This window comes from Lepidochelys olivacea (assembly GCF_965140295.1).
Source record: "Lepidochelys olivacea isolate rLepOli2 genome assembly, chromosome: 6".
NCBI lineage: Eukaryota > Metazoa > Chordata > Testudines > Cheloniidae > Lepidochelys > Lepidochelys olivacea.
In genome coordinates, this window is record NC_140416.1 from 66,615,365 (window position 1) to 66,635,902 (window position 20,538).

At 44.4% G+C, this 20,538-nt stretch overlaps 1 protein-coding gene across 3 annotated transcripts in view; it reads right to left on the minus strand.

The window, feature by feature from the left end:
• The window catches only part of LOC311521741 (cytosolic phospholipase A2 beta-like), a 73,364-nt gene extending 53,035 nt beyond the window's left edge, over positions 1-20,329 (minus strand). Inside the window, exons 1-2 of one of the 3 annotated variants that reach the window (XM_084630286.1) lie at positions 19,673-20,257; positions 16,926-17,152 (exon numbers count right to left, since the gene is read on the minus strand). In XM_084630286.1, coding sequence (XP_084486412.1) covers positions 16,926-17,152; positions 19,673-20,126 — 681 coding nt within the window. In that variant the 5' untranslated portion in view covers positions 20,127-20,257. Of the gene's footprint in view, positions 1-16,925; positions 17,153-19,672 lie in introns of all 3 variants that reach the window. The other 2 variants (XM_084630287.1, XM_084630288.1) reach the window with 2 other exon arrangements.
• Positions 20,330-20,538: the final 209 nt, after the last annotated feature.

The following is a 20,538-nucleotide window of genomic DNA, read 5'->3' on the forward strand; positions in this document are numbered from 1 at the left end:
ATTAAAAGCCGAAAAAGATGTTTCAATTTCCCTCCTTAACTTATAATTTCTTGACTTTTACAAGGTGTGAAAGTTGAAAATGTTATAGTTCCATAAATATTGCTTTTGCATTTGTTATACAAATAGGATGTTGCGCTATTTTATGTTAGTTATCTTACAAGCAGTTGGGCCAAGTTCATCCATTCACTTCAGAGTTACACCACAGATAAATTTGGCCTGAGTAAGAAGAAGAGATGGATTGACAACATAAAAGAGTGGACAGGAATGGACTTCACGGAGACTCAAGCGCTGACGCACAATCGTCAGGAGTGGAGGCAATTGGTTGATTACTCATCAGTGATGGTGCCCCAACGACCAATGCGGTTATGGGAGTGAGGATGAAGAATTTACAGGAGCTAGTTTAGAAAGTGACACTGTGTTAGTTACTTCTTTTATATAATGGTTTCGAACACTGGAAGGTTAAGCTATTGAGCAGTAAGTCTGTCAGTTTGACAATGAAAATGTAGAGTTTAGAGGTTAATGAAATACAGAATGCAAGAAAGTTTGTTACAGTAGCACTCATTTCTTTGGTTACACTGCCATCTTCTGGCTCAATGTGTTTTACAGGACAGTGGGGTGGGAGGAGGTATTGTTTCATATTCTCTGTGTATATATAAAGTCTGCTGCAGTTTCCACGGTATGCATCCGATGAAGTGAGCTGTAGCTCAGGAAAGCTCATGCTCAAATAAATTGGTTAGTCTCTAAGGTGCCACAAGTACTCCTTTTCTTTTTACTCAGCTACAGAGATTCCTCCCCCCCCCCTCCCCCAGACTGATATGTTTTTATACATCTTGTATACATGGAGCATGTATCTCTGCATGCTCCATGGCCCTGTAAAACATCTGAAGTGCCCTTCCAACATACACACCTGTGTTCTTCCACCCCCTCACCATTTCATCATAGCCCTGGTCTACACTACGGGGTTAGTTGAATTTAGCTGCGTTAGGTCGATTTTAAAATGAATGCATCTACACAACCAACCCCATTCTGTCGACGTAAAGGACTCTTAAAGTCAACTTCTGTACTCCTCCCCGGTGAGGGAAGTAGCGCTAAAAATCAACCTTTCTAGGTCGAATTTGGGGTAATACAGGCGTAATTCGATGGTATTGGCCTCCGGGAGCTATCCCAGAGTGCTCCAATGTGACCATTCTGGACAGCACTTTGAACTCCAATGCACTAGCCAGGTACACAGTAAAAGCCCAGGGAAATTTTGAATTTCATTTCCTGTTTGGTCAGCGTGGCGAGCTCAGCAGCACAAGTGACCATGCAGTCCCCCCAGAATCACAAACAAGCTCCAGCATGGACCGAAAGGGAGACACTGGATCTGAGTGCTGTATGGGGAGAAGAATCTGTGCAGGCCGAACTCCAATCAAAAAGAAGAAATGCTAATATATATGCCAAAATTGCACAGGGCATGGTGGAGAGAGGCTACAACAGGGACACACAGCAGTGCTGCGTGAAAGTCAAGGAACTCAGGCAAGCCTACCAAAAGCCAAAGGAGGCAAACGGTCGCTCTGGGTCAGAGCCCCATACATGCCGCTTCTATGATCAGCTGCATGGTATTCTAGGGGGGGATCCTACCACTACCCCACCACTGTCCATGGACACCTGCAAGGGGGAGTCTCACGCAACAGGGAGGAGGATTTTGTGGATGAGGAAGAGGAGGAGGACAAGGAGGAGAATGCGCAGCAGGCAAGCAGTGAATCCATTCTCCCCGTCAGCCAGGATGTTTTCATCACCCTGGAGCCAATACCCTCCCAAGGCGGGATCCCTGACCCTGAAGCCGGAGAAGGCAGCTCTGGTGAGTGCACATTTGTAATTACAGTACAGGGTTTAAAAGCAATAGTGTTTAATGTTTGATTTGCCCTGAAGAATTGGGATACATTCGCGGCCAGTACAACTACTGGAAAAGCCCAGTGTGTCTGGGGATGGAGCAGGGAATCCTCCATGGACATCTCCATGAAGCTCTCCCAGAGGTACTCTGAAAGCCTTTGCAGAAGGTTTCTGGGGAGGGCTGCCTTATTTTGTCCTCCACGGTAGGACACTTTACCACGCCAAGCCAGTAGCAAGTAGTCTGGAATCATTGCAGCACAAAGCATTGCAGTGAATGGTCCTGGGTTTTGGTCGCATTCAAGCAACATTCGGTCTTTAGCTTTCTGTGTTAGCCTCAGGAAAGTGATATCATTCATGGTCACCTAGTTGAAATAGGGGAATTTTTGTAAGGGAACAGTAAAAGGACCCCGTTCATGCTGGGTTGTTTGCACTTGACTAAAAGGGATCATCCCGGAGAATAGCCACGCGGCAGGGGGAGGGGTGAAGGGATCATCCCAGAGAATAGCCACACGGTGGGGTGGAGGAGGTGTGTGCTGCACATCCACCTGAAAACCGCAGCCCCTCCTTTTAAATGTGAAACCCAACCAGCATTGCTTGCTATGGGAAAGGATGGTGCTGCAGTTTGAAACCATTCCCACATGTTATGAAGGTGTAAGAAGCCAACTCCGCGTACCAAAAGGCTTACCATGGCTGCCTGGAAACCGAATTCTGTTGCCTAGCTATGTGTGATGTGCCACCAAAGCGGCAGGCGTTCAATATAAAAGGCAAAATGTGACCTTGTACCTAAAGCACATGTGCTGTCTGCTGTGAATTGCTTGATTCACTGTGAAAGTCTCCCTTTTGTTCTCAGAAATGTATCATCTTAAAATTTACTCTCCCTTTTTATCTCCCCCCAGGTGCAAATGTTTCTATGCTCCCCCTATCCTCTCCGTCCCTGAAGTTATTGCAGATTAGAAGGCGAAAAAAATGCACTCGGGATGACATGTTTTCCGAGCTCATGCAGTCCTCCCGCACTGATAGGGCACAGCATGGAGGCATTCAGTGGCAGAGGCCAGGAAAGCATTAAGTAAGCGTGAAGAGCAGAGGCAGGAGGTGATGCTGAGGCTAATGGGGGAGCAAACGGACTTGATGAAATGTCTGTTAGAGCTGCAGGAAAGCCAACAAGAGCACAGACCCCCGCTGCATCCATTGTATAACCGCCTGCCCTCCTCCCCAAGTTCCAGATCTTCCTCACCCAGATGCCCAAGAACACAGCGTGGAGGCTCTGGGCACCCAGCCACTCCACTCCAGAGAATGGCCCAAGCAACAGAAGGCTGTCATTCAAACAGTTTTGATTTGTAGTGTGGCTACAATAAGCAACACGGCCTTGTCTTTCCCTCCTCCCCCACTCCACCCAGGCTACCTTGTCAGTTATCTCACTTTTTTTAATTAAGAAAGAATGCATGGTTTCAAAACAATAGTTACTTTATTTCCTTTGCCAGCTGTGATCAAAGTGGGGAGGGTGGTTGGCTTACAGGGAATTAAAATCAACAAAGGAGGCGGGTTTGCAGCAAGGAGAAACACACACAACTGTCACACCATAGCCTGGCCAGTCATGAAACTGATTTTCAAAGCCTCTCTGATGTGCAGCGTGCCTAGCTGTGCTCCTCTAATCGTCGTGGTGTCTGGCTGCTCAAAATTGGCCACCAGGCAATTTGCCTCAACCTCCCACCCCACCATAAACATCTTCCCCTTACTCTCACAGATATTATGGAGCAAACAGCAAGCAACAATAACAATGGGAATGTTGGTTGTGCTGAGGTCTAACCTAGTCAGCAAACAGCACCAGTGAGCTTTTAAACATCCAAAGGCACATTCTACCACCACTCAGCACTTGCTCAGCCTATAGTTGAACTGCTCCTTACTACTGTCCAGGCTGTCTGTGTATGGCTTCATGAGCCATAGGAGTAAGGCGTAGGCTGGGTCTCCAAGGATAACTATCAGCATTTCAACATCCCCAATGGTAATTTTCTGGTCTGGCAAGAAAGTCCCTTCTTGCAACTGCTCGAACTGCCTGGAGTTCCTAAAGATGCGAGTGTCATGCACCTTTCCCGGCCATCCCACGTTGATGTTGGTGAAACGTCCCTTGTGATCCACGAGTGCTTGCAGCACCATTGACAAGTACCCCTTGCGGTTTATATACTGGTTGGCAAGGTGGTCTGGTGCCAAGTTAGGGATATGTGTTTCATCTATTGCCCCATCACAGTTAGGGAACCCCATTGCAGCAAAGCCATCCAGTATGACCTGCACATTTTCCAGAGTCACTACTCTTGATAGCAGAACATCACTGATTGCATTGGCTACTTGGATCACAGCAGTCCCCACAGTAGACTTGCCCACTCCAAATTGATTCCTGACTGACCGGTAGCAGTCAGGTGTTGCAAGTTTCCACAGGGCTATCGCCACTTGCTTCTCAACTGTCAGGGCAGCTCTCATCTTGGTATTCCTGGGCTTCAGGGCGGGGGAAAACAACTCACAAAGTTCAAGGAAAGTGGCCTTACACTTGCGAAAGTTTTGCAGCCATTGTGAATCATCCTATATCTGAAATGTTAGGCAGTCCCCTAGCAGCCCCCTGTGCTAGTTTGCCAGGCCCAGAATCGGCATTCCACTGTATCATCCAGCCCCACTGCCGCCATGATGTCCCAATTGCCACAGCCCATGCCTTCAGGAATGTCTGTGTCCATGTCCTCATCACAATCGTCCTTGTGCTGGCGTCCTTAGCCCGGTTCTGTACATACTCCAGGATAATGCGCGAGGTGTTTACAATGCTCACAACAGCAGCAGTGAGCTGAGCGGGCTCCATGCTTGCCGTGGTATGGCATCTGCATGGGTAACCCAGGAAAAAAGGCATAAAAGGATTGTCTACTGTTGCTTTCATGGAGGGAGGGAGGGAGGGGAGACTGACAACATGTACCCAAAACCACCCTCGACAATGTTTTTGCCCCATCAGGCACTGGGAGCTTAACCCAGAATTCCAATGGACAGTGGAGACTGCGGGAACTGTGGGATAGCTACCCACAGTGCACCGCTCGTAAGTCGATGCTAGACAAGGTATTGAGGACACACTCCGCCAACTTAATGCGCTTAGTGGGGACATACACAATCGACTGTATAAAATCGATTTCTAAAGATCGACTTCTATAAAATTGACCTAATTTCGTAGTGTAGGCATACCCTTAGACACAATCCTCCTGGTCTGAAAGGCTGATCAACACTATTCATTATTCAGTATGTGTGATGTGAGTCATCACCACAGGTTAAGCATGCTTCTTCCAACGGATTTTTCAGCCCTTAATGCCTTGAGTAGCAAAACACTGGGAATCAAACTCTTATCTCTTATGTGATGGGGAACATTGCTACTGCATTATTGTCAGTACAAGATGCATTTTTAGTACAAGATGAATCTAGGACTTCCCTCACTTGCATGCTAGGTGGCAAGACTCCTATGGGCCTTATAGCAGCCTGGGAATAGTCCAGGGCAGTGGTTCTCAACCTATTTACTATTCTGGGCCACACATGCAGCTCTCTATGTGTTATGGGGGCCACATCCACACAATATATATACTGTATGGCCTTGAGGATGTCACATGGGCCGCTACTCTGTGCTGATAGGGCCACGGATTGAGAACTAGTGGTTCAGGCATAGGAATGCCTCAGCTATCTCCCCACGTACCCCTGGCCTGGCCCAGCCCTGACATACTCTCAGCCTCTATGGAACACTCCCTGCAACAAGGGCTCCTGCAAGGGATGGGAGCCAAGTTTGCACATTCAGTGTCTCAAGGAGGCCCACCTGTACAGGGATATTCATGGGGGAGAGCCCTTATATGGCTTGTGCAGTTGAGAATTCCTCCCATTATGTCTGGCTCAGAAGTGCTTTCAGTCCTTCATTTTCACTGGCAAAAAATGTACTAACATTTTTAGGACAAAACACAAACATTTTTCTAAAACATTCTATAATTCACTATGCCTGAGGGAAAGAGGGCTTAGCTAGAGTGTAGGGAGGAGACAGGTTATGTTTGAGGAATATTATCATATTATTTGAGTTATGTAAACGGAGCCTCAGATAGTATGGCAATGGGGGCCTTAAATATTTTTAAAAGGCAATTTCAGGAAAACGTCTGGACAGCTGAGCCACCAGCTGGGGCACAACGGCAGGGTCTTTTGGCAATAATCAACATTTTTATAATTGTTCACATGTTCAAAGCACTGTAAAGACTTCCAATTAATTCTCACAACAGCCCTGCAAAATAAGAATTCTTATCCCTCTTTTACTGCTGAGGACAGAGACAAAAAGGTGAAGTTACCTGCCTAAGGTCACCCAGCGTTAGAGGAGACTTTAGAACTCAGGACCCCATTCTCCCCAGCCCTGCAGCTGTTCCTCGAGACAACACTGCTTTTCAAAAGGCTCAGGAATCTCCTGTGTACCATTCTGTAAAGCAGCAATCTTCTTAAGAGAAGATTTAAAGTATCTGATATAGGCAAACAACATTTGTAATTGAAAATATAAAGTAAGTATTCTATCACACAGCCCTATGTTGGCCAAGCAGCCATTCCCCCCATCATATTGCTTATTGGCAGAGCATTTGGGTCCTTGTATGTGGATAGATATTAATCCTAACCTTCCCTTGAGATGGATTCAGGCTGTTGACCCTCTTGTCTCCTGTGTTTTCCCCAGTCATTGGCTGTGCAGAAAGCCTGCAGAATCAGGTCAATTTTCATTGAAAATCTTATAGGATGAAGCCCTGCAGCTGAGATGTAGTTGAGCTGCATGCTTTTGCTGAAGGCTAGCATGACCCACCCTCACTAATTACTCCTTGACTAGTGGTGTAAATAGAAAATGCCTCCAGGCATTGAGAGTGTAAAAGTGTCTCTCGTTAAAAGGCTCTGTAAGGACAGGCTCGTGCTATAAGGGTGTGATGTGATAAGAATGTGTGTGTTTATATAATGTATTTAGAGGAAAGCACTAGATTTTTAAGTTCTTTGCTGCTACAACTTGCTGGTGGAAGCATCTATTCAAACCTCCCAAAAATCACAATGTGGGATACAGCCCCGTCCCCCACAAACAAAACCATGTGGGACACTGACCCCTAAAATGAGGAATATCTTTTCCTCCTCAACATCCCCTTAAATAGCCTCTTTCCCCTATATACTTCCACTATACCCTTAATGCCCCTCGCTTGCTGCCGATAGTCCCTTTTACTCGCCAAAACTCCCCTATAACTGCCCAAATCCCACCTCACCCATGTCCCCATCTTCCTCTCTCTCCATTACCCCCAAATGTCTTCCAGTATTTTCCCTACCTCCCTGAATACTAAGCAGGGGAAGCTTCCAGGTTACCCTAGCAGTCACCTTCCCCAGCCCATAGCTCATGTATGTTCTCTCTCACTCAGGTATGGTGCATTGCCACTAATTGGATTTAGCCTGCATCTGAGGAGGGGGTTGGAGAAGAGTAAAAGGGTGAGAGAGAAAGAGACCAGAACAGATAGGGCACGGGTTACCTCCTCCTGGAGGAGTGTGAGAGCAGCAGCAGGAACATGAAGTGCACTGAGGGGCTCTGCAGATAACTGGATAAGAAAGGCACAGAGCAGCATAAACACAAGCAGTGGTATGCAAGTGGACTGGAGGATGAGCAAACATAGCACCCCTGGGGTGACATGGGGTATTCCTACCCAAAAGTGCAGAATGCTGTAACCTTCACTCTGAAATGTCACCATCACATGCCTTGACAGGGCCCTGCAAATAAAATACTTGTATTTAAAGTGTTTGAATATTTTTCCACAGGCAATTTTCTTATCTGAAAATTATCTACTTTCGAGGTCAAAATGTACTAATTTTGTGATTTTTCTACAGAAATGGTACAATTACACCTTTCACAGTGAAATTTTAACACATTCAGATTTGAGTATTGTTCAGAGTTTTCCCTGCTCTAAAACTTTATGTAAAAACCCCCTCTAATGTATTGGAAAATGAAGTGAGCTTTCAGTTTTGAAAAAAAAGATCCAAACTGTCTGTTTTTGGAGTATGACCATACCTGTACAATCCCAAGTTAACCAGTGAAGAGAGAGACAGAATGGAGAAAATTAACGTTACAGAGAGTATATCCCATGTTGAGCCTCTTCATTTCCATGTCGCTCAGAACCACAATGGTCTTGCTTGAGTAAGATATCTAGAGAGATGTTGATTTTTTTACAAGGTCAGAAATGATTAAATAATGAAAATGTTTGTCCTGAGCGTGAGCTCTTTATGTAGCAGAACTGCTAGAAAAATTCCATTCAACTGGCACGTGCTACTTCTCTGAAGGCATAAGTGTCCACCAAAAAGTCACATTCCTGAAGGGTGTCTAGGCCTCACAAAGTATAAGCTCAGAAAGACGCCCAAGGATTTCACTTCTCCCTGCTGCAGGCACAATCACAAACTTCACTGAGAAGGGAAAAAGCATGAAATTGTGAGCCATCAGTGCCTTTTGCCAACAGCTAAAGGAGACACTCCCTTGGGGGGAAGCGGGGCGGGGGGACGGGGGACGTTGACAACTTTAGAAACTTGACACAGTATAGTTAAATGAATCTGTATTTGTACTTTTCTACTCACAAGAACACCTCTAAATCCCTAACAGTAGAAGTGGTTGAACTATCCATTACAAATAATGGTAAGAATTCAGCTCCTTTTCCGCATTATTTATATTACAGTAGCACCTGGAGGCCTCAGGGCCTCATTGCGCTGGGTGCTATACAAACACGAAGAATTGGCAATCTAATTTTAAGACCAGATGCAAACAGCAGGAGGGAGGACCAGACTAACAATGACCAGATCAGGTGGTTACATACGAAAGGGGTCATGCAAATCAGTTACATCAGTTTAATAAAAGGATTTTTTAATCTTCTGCCTTTGCTCACTTTTAATTTCATTTATTTGAACCTACATCAAATTCCATTTGTAATCTCTGCATATTTCCCTTTTCCCCCCTAAATTTATCCATGCCTTTAAAAAAAACAAAAAAAACCCAAACCCGTCTTTGCCTATTTCCATATTTTTAAGACCTCTCACAGGAATAATAGAACTCATGACCTGAAGTACTTAGACTTTAGACACAAAACCATTAGTAAAATCAGGGGTTTCTGTTTGGAAAATATTTAAACAGCCCTACCCAAAATTGCAATTACTGTGGGCATAGGGAAATTCACACAACTGTTGCATTTTAAAGTGAATTACCCTGAGGTTTCTGTTTTTAGAGACTTGGATTTTGTAAATGTGATTTTACATCTTATTATATAGTTGGAAAATATAAGAATAGGCAGATGTACAAAAGCACAAATGGGAGGTAGGTGCCCAACTCCTATAGGATTACAGTAGGAGAGTAAGGTGCCTCACTGCCCTCTCTGCCCCGTAGTTAATAAGGCTCTGCTTATATTTTGATAATTTTTATTCTGTGTTTTCAGTTAATAGACAGTTGTACTGTACTTGGATCCCAGTGACTCAGGGCAAGCCTTACATTCCGTTCAAGTAACCATTTGGGCCTTGTATTTTTTGGACCCTATTGATCAACAACTTCAGTATATTCCTATAATCTCAGCAACTCAACCTAATTCCCTTATGGGAGAAGGAAGGAGAAAAACTCACGCATCTGACACCCCTTCACATAAGCTCTTACCTGGGGCCTTGCAAAGCACATGGTAGTCCCTGCATTCATCTCAAGCAATGCCCAACTGTTACACCTTTGTTTAGACCAGGGTGGCCAAACCACGGCTCTTTTACACTTAAAGTGTAGCTCACCACTTCTCCACCGCACCATTCTCCGCTTACCAGACTGAGGAGGGGTAGCTTAGGGATTCTGCCCTGTGGCGGGGTTAGGGGCTTCTGCCAGTGATGACTGGTGCCTGCTAAAAAGGGGGGGTATAATGTAAGATTTACACACACCCCTTACCTCCAGTGGCCCCTCCCTGTGGAGAGGCAGCAGTAAAGAGCTGAGATCTGTGGGAAAGGGCCTCTGCTTTGGTTCAGTGGAGAGAGGCAGCAGCAAAAGCAGTGGCTCTCCATGCGGCTCCCAGCTGTTTGCTGCTGCCTCTCCCCATGGCCACAGCTCCAAGCTTGCGGGCTCCAGCAGCTGCTGGGCAGGGAGGTGGCCCAGCAGCACCATGTGACCAAGTGGAGCCTGCAAACCCTGGCAAAAATCTGGTGAGGTATCTGACCCCACGTGACCACACCCACACATCTCCTCTGCTGGGAAGGGGTCTTGGGGTTTCAGCCCTGCAGAGTGAGCCTGCCAGGGCTTGGGGCTTCGACCTCGCTCCTGCTGAAGGCCCAAGCCTGAGCAGGCAACCCCCGGTGGAACAAAGCCCCTCCCACCTCTTCAGGGCTGAAGCCCTGAGCCCCAGCAGGTGCTCCCTGGCTCTTGAACTTCTGAAGATTGTCATATGCAACTTGGAGGGTCAGTAAGTTTGGCAACTCTTGGTTTAGACCATTAGAGCTGCTTGGAGATCATGTTCCAAAATCATCTCAGACTAGCCAGGTCTGGCCATAGAGGGTGAAGTCCACTTTAGCCACACTAAGAGCTCAGAATCCTTCAGGAAAATAAGTGATCCTCTGTGAGTCAAGACATTCCACTGAAGCACTCATCCAGAAAGGACCTTTACCAGACTAAGTTCCTTGGAAGAGATCGGATTTCCTTACAGCTTTTTGTTCTCCTCTTTGAAATTCGGGGACTGGATAAGTGCAGAAAGGTTTTAATTAGACACTGAAGGGTTAAAATCCATTGCTGATGTAATAACCTGGTATATGGATTTGTGTACAGGCCCAAAGACCAGAGTTTGGTCAAGAGGTCAGAGGCCTAGCAAATAGCGATTAGCTAAGAGAAAGCAAAATAACCAAAGATAACCTTGTTTTTGTTAAGATATGTCTGGTCAGCAAAACGCCAGATGTTGGGGCAATAATTGTGTCTTATTCAAAAGTTGCAAATAGAACAAAGAAGCCCTGTTTCTGTTGTGTTAGTTTGTTCTGTAGGGAGATGTTCTTCCCACACATCCGACCTTGAGTTTATGAAAGGTTGGAACATGTCAGTATAAGATATGGCCTCCTCCCATCTCCTTTTCCCAGGAACCAATGCCTGCCTTAAAACACAAATAAGCAACTTGAAAGACAATCTTTATTGACATATACTTTCACTGTTTCTTTGCTTTTACCCATAGATACGTATCTGTTGAACAATCAAAGGAGCTACTTCATTTCTATGGACCCCAAATTGAATTCAACATACATTTATTAAAGTGCTAATTAAATATTAAATGTTAATTTGTTAACATTAAGACCATGGGCAGAGACATTATGTAACCTTTTGACCATTGGCTACTGTGCTATCATGTCTTGCAGCTAGACCTATCCGTGGGTATGCAACTGCCTACCCCATCATTTTCTCTGCCCATGGAAAATCCATATATTCCATTGTAATCAATTGACAGTGTGTCTGAGCCTAATAAGTGAGGTGACACCCTGTCAGCGCCGTATGTAATAAACTCCTATGCTTGACCTCTACACAATGTGAATTTATGTCCTTCAGACGCTGACAAACTTATGAACTCTTGTCACTTGACTCCAGTTCAGCTATTGAAATTATTCTGCTCAAAACCAGCATTGCGAGAACGAGATGGATTATTTCTTTATAGCAAATTACTTCAGAATAGCTTAAAGCTATAGAGCTTTTTTCAGGTTCTTTAAGAGACTTTGTCACAAAGCTTTTTCATTCACTTAATAGAGATGTACCTCAAATTTCTACACAAAAGGATGATTAATGCAAGTGTCAAGCAAAGATCTTTTAGTTCAGTCTACCATAGGCTAATCTTTCAGGTCACATTTTAGCTAACTCTCTCAAATTATAAGCAAATTATGAGAATAGCTTCCACCATCAATGTTTTATTCCCTGCATCAGCTTTGCTCAGCATGGACTCTCTTGTGAAATTGAGGTTGATTATCGTTAGGTATATAACAACTTTCTAGGTGTTCTTGAGTAACAGTTCTTATACTGTCCCACTGCTGGAGCCTGAAATCAAGTCCTGATCCAACACCACTGAAATCAATGGGAGTTTTGCCATTGACTTCAAGAGGAACAGAATCTTGCCCTATTTGCCTGGACTACCTCTAAATGCCTTATCTGTTCCAGCAGAAAACCATGCATATTTAGGAGCTTTGGTGCCAGTTCAGCAAAACATTTAAGCACATACACCATGAGACTTAAGTGCTTTGCTGAAATGATGTTTCATTTAATTGTTTAGAGTTGGACCCTCCAGAATTTCAGATTTCTACTTCCTGAACGCAAATTTCAAAATGGGGGTTAATTGCAAAAAACTGGATTTAAAAAAAAAAAATCCAATGTGACTGGCTAGAGTGGCCTCTTACCTTATTTGTTTGCCCATAACAGTGAGCTGGTCAGCTAACTTGGCAATTTAAATTTCATTGATGGCTATCAGACAGCTTAGCAATAATAGGCATCTAACAGGCCAATAAGGGCCCTCTGATCCCACAGCTAAAACAAAGAAATCATTTGAGCTACTGCATCAGTAGGGCAACCATCTCCCCTGCCCCCCATCTTTTGTTTAAATGTTGTTACATTACTGCGGATGCCAAATGCAGCAACATAATGGAACATACAGGAAAGTACAACTGATCATACTGTTCACTTATTCAACTAAAAGATTTTTGCTTCAAGGTGAAGTTAACAGCACATACAATTACCAGCTTGTACCTAATAGCTTCCAAAGATTTACGTCCAAACTAAGATTATAACTTGTCTGCCAAAAGGAGAGTTCATTCTCCCACTTTTCTTTTTAATTTTAATTCCCAAAAAAGTAAAAGCTGAAAAAGTTAATCTCCATCTTCACCAGGGAAGCATTAAACTAGGCTTGTTTCCTCTCATGTCTGTGGACAAGGCACACACTGTACTATATGTCTCACTGTACTCAGCGAGAACAAAAGCAAACCACGTGTCCAGTAAAGCTCAGAGTGACCCAGAGCCTGAGCCAAATTGCGAAGGATGCCAAACAGGTTTTTCTTTTCTCCTTTTACTAATCCCTATAGTAAGTCAAAATCAAACACTTTAATGCCTTGTACTTCTTTTGTCCCTTTGCCCTCCTCCTCTCTTTGCATCAGGGAGGAAGGATGTTCGAGTGGTTAAAGCAGGAAGGTGAAAGGCTGGGTAACTGGGTTTCGCTTCTGACTTGCTGTGTGACCTTTGGTGCAAAGTGTCAAAAGTACTGTCCAATTTGGGGTGCTTTTCAGGATCTGACTTTCAGAGGTGCTGAGTGCCTGTGACTCCAGCTGAAGTCAGCAGGAACTGCAGGTTCTTAGCATCTCTGAAAATCAAGTTCTACCTGTTTAAATTTGGGAAGCCAAAAAACTAAAGCAACCTTAAGTTGAAGCTACTTTTAAACTGTGGTCCTTACCCTTCTGAGGACCAATGGAGCCTGCCTTCCCATGATGGGAACTACACCCTCTCCTCCAATTGGCCCTCTTACAGTGAACTGCTAGCTCCCACCATCTCACTGAATGCTAGGAACCAACAGATTCTGGACACACATACCTGCATGGGGGAAGACTGACATGAGGAAAAACTGGGTTGGGCAGATAGTAACATAGAGCCCAACAGTGGCACTGTACTGAAGAAGCAAGAAGGTGTAGGTGAGCTGGGAACACAAAACTCTCCACCTACTTGGAAAGGAGGGGTATCCCCTGTGATACTAATCACCCAATACACTATTGTAACCATCTTTGTACAAAATATGCCTTGTGAATTATCATTTGAAAATTAATAATTCAATGGCCAATAACTTCATGGTGAAATGTATGTAGCAACATTATATGTAAAGGTATGAAATCCCCCTGTATGATGATGATAGCACATGTTCAAAACCACACAGCCCTGCCTAGGCAAAAGTTGTTAAACAGGTCTATCCTAAACAAAGGAATGTGCGTGTACCTCAGTTTACCTGAAAATAGAAAACAGGGTCCACAAGATAGCAGGAGGAAGATAATAGCAGGAGACAAAGCAAATTTGCATTTCAGCAAACACAGGCAAGGAGAGAGAACATGGAGCCCTCCTTCACCAGCAGACTCCATGTCACCTTCTTTACTGCTTGAGCCTTGAATAAACTTTACTTTGAAGGGTAACCCTCAGAAGAATCCACTTCAGAGGCTCACTGGACTATAAAAGAAAGGGGGCAGAGAACCCCAAGTTCTCTCTTTCACCTAAGACGACAAAGGGACCAGCACCTTTGGACCTCTGGGAGAGATCCTGACCAAGGAAAGGATAAGTCATCATCTTGCTGGAAGACTGTGGGTGAGAAAGGCCAACTTAAAGAAAGCGTGAACCAAAACTTGCTAGATTAAGTTTGACTTGTAGATGTGTGTTTTCACTTTCATTTGCTTGTAACCATTTCTAACTTTTATCTCATACCTGAATTCACTTAAAATCCTATCTTCTTTTGTTAATAAACTTGTTTTACCTTTAACTTTAACCAATCCAGTGCTGTGTTTAAACCAAACTTTTGGGTAACTTCTTGTCTGAACATTAACGAGTATATTGAAATGTTTCCTTCTATACATTAAAGTCATTCTATTTTACATACTCAATTTTACATACTTTTGCCATGCATTTACTGATTAATACATTAGACACTTCTGCCTCGAAGGAATCATACCAAAAGCAGAAGTTGATAAACACAGTGTAACCTCTGCAAACTTCATTTCTTTTGGTCTGATTTTTCTCTGCCTCAGAGGTAGAGTATAATTGCTCCGCAGAGGTGGCTGCCCATTCATTGATGATGGGGTGCTGTCTGACACCAGAACAGTGGGATTTTTATTTTCATGGAATGGGAGATAGTGATACACCAAGAGTCGGTGAATTTTCCAGGTCTTGAGAAGAGGTGGGTGAAGGCACTAATGTTTCACTTCAAACCTGTATTCATGTCTAGACTCCATTAAGGGTCTCATCCTGGGATGTGAGTTATGGGTGCTAAGCACCCCTGTGGATCCAGATCCTATGTCACAAAAGAACTGAGCTAGGAGATAAGTGGCCAACATACCACACCACAAAACCAATTTGGCATGATAGACCACTTCTGTTCAATAACAGGACTGGCCTCTGGTACTGCAGCAGTATAAGGACAAATCACACTGTGCCTATAAACAATATACCCGAGTCTAGAGGACCCTAAAATTCAACGCCAGATGAGTATAAAATCAGCAGAGCAGTAGGAAAGATAAACAGGAAAGCAGGCACACAGTTGGAAAAGAGACTAGAAGATGAAGACTGAAGAGTAATAGGGTGAATATTAAGTTCCTCAGCATACTATTTTCAAAATACCTACCAGTGCCAGGACCAATTCCTAGAGACTCTCAACCGGATTTGGCTACCTAACTCCGTCAGGCACCATGGCAATCTCACCCCTATAGATTACTCTTGATGGCATCAGAGGCCAGCAAGTGTTGCTGAAAGAAGACCTGTATCTTGTGCCATGCATCATCCTGTGCCCGGGCATGCTCTCTCCACTGCCCTCCCCACAGCATGTATCCCCCAATCAGCTTATGAATTGAGGCCTGACACAAAGGCAAATACGGTGGCTCCAGGAGGTGTCCTGCCCCAGGATAGCAGTAAAACTCCACATCTCGCCCGCACTGCCGAAGGCAGTGAACAGCTTCTCGGCAGTAGAGCTCACTTTTCCAGTTTCTGTCATCCTGCGCTGATAAAAAGAGGAGCTTGGCGGGGGATTTCTCTACTGGAATGCGGCAGGCCCAAGTGGCTGGGTCCCTAGGATCATCCAGGACTTCTGAAAAATCTATTATTCCAGAATCACCGACAGCCTTCATCCTCCCCAAGTCATACGGATGGGGAGGAATAGTGAAACCATTAACACGCAGGGGGATAAAGGAATTAACACCACATCCAGAAATGCTGACAGCTGCTTGGATGCCTGGCAGAAATGTGGCCAGAGAAAGGGCTAGATCTGCTCCTTTAGATAAGCCCAAGACTCCGATCCCAGTACCTTTCACCTGCAACACAATTATGGAACAACCATCACCATATGCCATCTTTCCCTTAGACGACTGTAACCATCTCTGTCCAGGCTCCTTATCTTTCCCTGTGCCAGACCAATCAATCCACCAAAGTTTACCACTCCTTCCTTTCCCTCTGCTCTCACATCACTCCCTCAATCTTTTCATTGGCTTCCACTATCCCAACTTCAAACTCCTCAGTCCCTCTGTTTCTGTTCCCATGTCTTTATTCCATCTCCAACACCGTACACCCGTCCCCATCCTCTCCCTGGACAAAGCCCTTCTCCTCCCCCCACTGTTGGCTTCAAGCTTGTGGTCTTGCTGCTACTTCATTATGCATGGTCTCCAAGAACCCTCATCTCCATCTTAAAAACCCCTCTGGAAACCCACTTCTTCCATCAATCCTTCCTGGGCTGATCTCCTTTCCATTGATTTCTCAGACCCTCTGGAGGTGCTGGCCTGTCCCCCAGCCTAAGAAGGACTAACACCATGCCCAGAGTCCATTCAGGCCCTTTTTTAAGGGCACTATTCCACTATCTTTTAAGCTTTAATAGACAAAGAATTAGAACATGCCCTGTTTTAAGCAGTTTAGCATTCCTGTAACTCCCAGTTGTGTTTTCAAATGTGTAACTTTATATAACAATTGCTACTTTGCATAGCACCACGATAGTGACTTTCCTCTCAGGAAGACAAAGTGCTGTGCAAATCATTCATTAAGCTTCCCAGCTCCCTGTGAAGTAGTCATTCTTGTTCCAGTTGGGGGAAATGAGAGCCAAAGATGTGACATACACCACAAATTAGTATCAAAACTGGGATTAGAATTCACGCATGCCTGGCTCTCCATACTGTGCTCAGTCTTTCCGACTGCATGGTCTCCTTCCACCTCTCTCAGAAACTTAAGTGTATTTATTTACATTTCAATTTAGGAAAGTGTGATATAGCCTCCAGTTAGAAAGGCACTGTAATTTGTCTCATACCTGCTGTTGCTTCCGCAAAAACTCCACAGCCTCCCCAAAATAGTCCAGTTCGAGGATGTCTGGGAAAGCTGGGATATCTTCAAAGGCTAAATAAGCGAGAGCTAATGTAACAAAGCCCCTGCTAGCCAAAAGACTTGCTCTGTACTCAACAAGACCTCCTCCAGATCCATACAAGTCGATAAGTCCTGGGAATGAACCAGATCCTGAAAGGAAGGAGACCACATTCACTGTGGAGGAGTCTTACAGCTGTCTAGTAATATTTCCACTGCACAAAGTCATACAGTAGGTCTTGACAGAAAATCACTCCATTGTTTTTTTTTTTAAAACTAGATTCTCTCTCTCTCACTCACACACACACACACTTTCTCTCAGGGCTTGTCTAGTTGGAGAAATTGACTGGCATACCACAGTGGAATAACTAGTGCCAGCATAACTCCCCAGTGTGAACACTATTTTGGAATAAAAATTACTTTGTTGCAGACTAATTTACTCCACTTTGGAAGTTATTAGTTATATACTGTTGGAGTTATGCTGATCAATTTTCCCCATGTAGAGAAGACCTAAAACAATCCTGGGGCCCTATGCTCCCACCACAAGATACAAGTGACTTTAGAGGTGAAGTCAGTAGGAGATATTAATATTCTGCAGCAAGAAACCAAGGACTTCTGGAATAAATTATAAGAAATAAAAAGCTCACACCTCCTCTTTTGTCTGGTTCTCCTACAATATGTACTATATGTCCCCTTCAGTAAGAAGAAGGATAAAAATGACTTACCTGTGATTGTGTTCTCAGAAGATATGTTTATGAATTAACAGATTTTCTTCCCTGGATTCCATATTCCTCATGTGTCACTGATGAGAATTCCCTTAGTTTAGAATTTGATCTAGGCATTTGTAACATGCTTGTCTAACATACATCAGCACCTTGATTAGGGCCTACCCTAAAGCCTTGTTTAATGTGTACTAAAGACTTACATTATTTGTACTTCAGTCGGTTATACTGAACCAACTGAAGCACAAACTATTCAATGCATTCACACTACCCATGCAGAATTGGGCACGTTTGGCCCTGAATAGACACTATCACTGATCTGAACCAATTCTACTCTCTTCTGGGTGGCTCTCTCACAGTTTCTGGGACCTTTCCTATGGTTCCATGATCTGATCAATCCATCACTGTCATGCCCAACTGCTTTCACTAGGAAACTTTAAAAAAAAAAAAATCAGTGGAAGCATTTTTAACAGGCTTTGATATCATAAAAACTTGTGTCTACAAAATTAAAAATTTTGGTCAATTTGTGAGCGCTCTTTAAGCACAACTCCAGGCAAATAACCACTAAAAATTAGCAACAGCTTTCCTCGGCATCCCAGCCTCACCAGTGTCTCTGTACACAGCCTTGAATCGAGGTCTTTAATCCTCAAATCTTGCCACTTTTGTTTGTCCCCACAATTCCACCTCTCCATCAGTACTCCCAGGCTGCCTTATTGGTCTGCAGGACAGGGACCTCCTGTGTCCTTAAATATTCCTCCCCATTTCCATCTGTATTTCAAGACCCTCTCTAGGTGTATCCTCCTTATTCCCTCTTCTAGCACATCTCACCCCAGTCTGCCAATCCCCATTATCAGTCTTCCTTAATCCCACAACTATTTCCAGTTCCATTCCCACGAAACACCAAACACCTAGCACCTTACGTTTCTGGTTCCCCTCGTATTGATTCCAGATCCTCATTCTGATCTCTCAAACTTCAAACCAGCTGGTAGCCTTTAAACATCCCCAGCCTCCTTCAAGTCTATTTCACCTCCCTTACGCCTCTCCCGACTCCTGACAAATCTAGACTTCAGCCATTCCCTCAAGTCCCAGTTCTCCCAGAACTCTAAATTCTTCTCTTCTTGGGAACCACAACTTTGCTTTCTTTTTCCTGCCTTGCCTATCCCACCCCTTTCTCTTTGCACTCCCTTCTCAGCATTACTACTGTCCCTTCAGAAAGCCTTCCTAGTCAGGTATTTCAAAGGAGTTAAAAGGTTTTCCACTGATGGTAGGTAGGATTCGTGTAGGGAAGGTGAGCCATAGTCAATTAGGCTCTCCCACCTGTTTGTGTCTCCCCACCCCATCACCACAGTATACAAGTATGTCACATACATTGGTGAATTTATCCTTTTTATTTCCCATTTTACAGACAGAGAATTTATGCACAGATTAAGTGACTTGTCCAAGGTCACTAGGAAAGACTGTGGCAGAATTCACATCACCTGAGTCCCAGTCCAATGCCTTCACCACAGGACCATCTTTTCTTATTCTATTATTTGTATTACAGTAGCACTTAAAAGCCCCAGTCAAAACTCAGGAACCTATTGTGCTAGCACCATGCAGAGGAGTTTAAAAAAAAAAAAAAAACACAGAACCCTCACTCCACTGCCCCAGAGCCCTCACTCCACCCGCAACCCTGCCTCCATCTGCTCTCTCTGCTCTGAATGGAGCGGCAACCAGAAGAAAATAGCTGGCATGCCATATGTTACTCTCACTCCCCTCAGCAAGCATCAGCCAGCACTGCCTCTGCAATAAACACTTATGCTCCTCATGCAAAAATTGGATCCACTCCTGTTTGGGGGGCAGAGGAGAAACATGCAGCCCAGGTGACCAGCTAACTGAAAACTTGCTCTGGGTCCCATAAGTCTATTCAAGGACAATAGTGCACATTACGTGATCTAATAAACAACTGAAAAACTCATAGGAAATTAAAACTCACCAGGAGGCAGGAAGAGAGTTGCCTTGAGCCGACCTTCTCTGACTGGAATCCTTTCCACCCCCTCTCCCAAAAATTTCCGCTCATTAATGCATTTGCCCAGGAGCTGGCTGGTGATATTGTGGCCCTCAAACACTTCCACATGTACATAGAAAGGGGTGAGGACATTCTTCTTTGCCAGCCGTTTGAAGGGTGTCTTGGATTCCAGTGACCACAGCAGTCCCATGGGTTCTACCCCAGAGTAACTGCCACCCAGGGCTGAGGAGCATGTCAGGTCCAGTTCTCCATTGCTCTCAGCCCTGTAGTAGGCAAAGGACTGGAAAAGTTCCCCACTCTCATCAGTCAGGGATGCCCTCAGAGTGACCTCCTGCAGCGGTGAGAGACCCTCCACTTTAATCTGAATGGGATCATCAAACAAACACTTTGGAGAAGGCAAGACCTTTACACTCACTGCCATCGAGAGTTGGAGGAGGAATTCAGCTTAATGCAAGATACCAGCTGTGTGACACAGGAATTGTCAGAAGCTTTGGCTCTTCTTGAGACTTGCAATCCCTGTCAATGCCAGAGTCCAAAAGGAACTACAGTGTGGGAAGCCCTGTTGCAAAGGTTTCTGGGAGATGTAGTTCAAAATGTACTTCTGGGAGATGGAGTTCAGGAAAGGACAGCACAACTTCAAATGGGGAAGTTTTCGTTTGAAGAGGCTGTACCAAAACACCACCAATTCATTCATTCCAGGACTAGTGATTTAATATTTTATAGATAGATGCACACAAAATAAAACTCCAATAGTCCTAGAATGAATAAAAGTCCTTGGGAACCGACAGTGTTTCATATATATGGGGCCAAACTATAAAAACAGTTCCAAACCG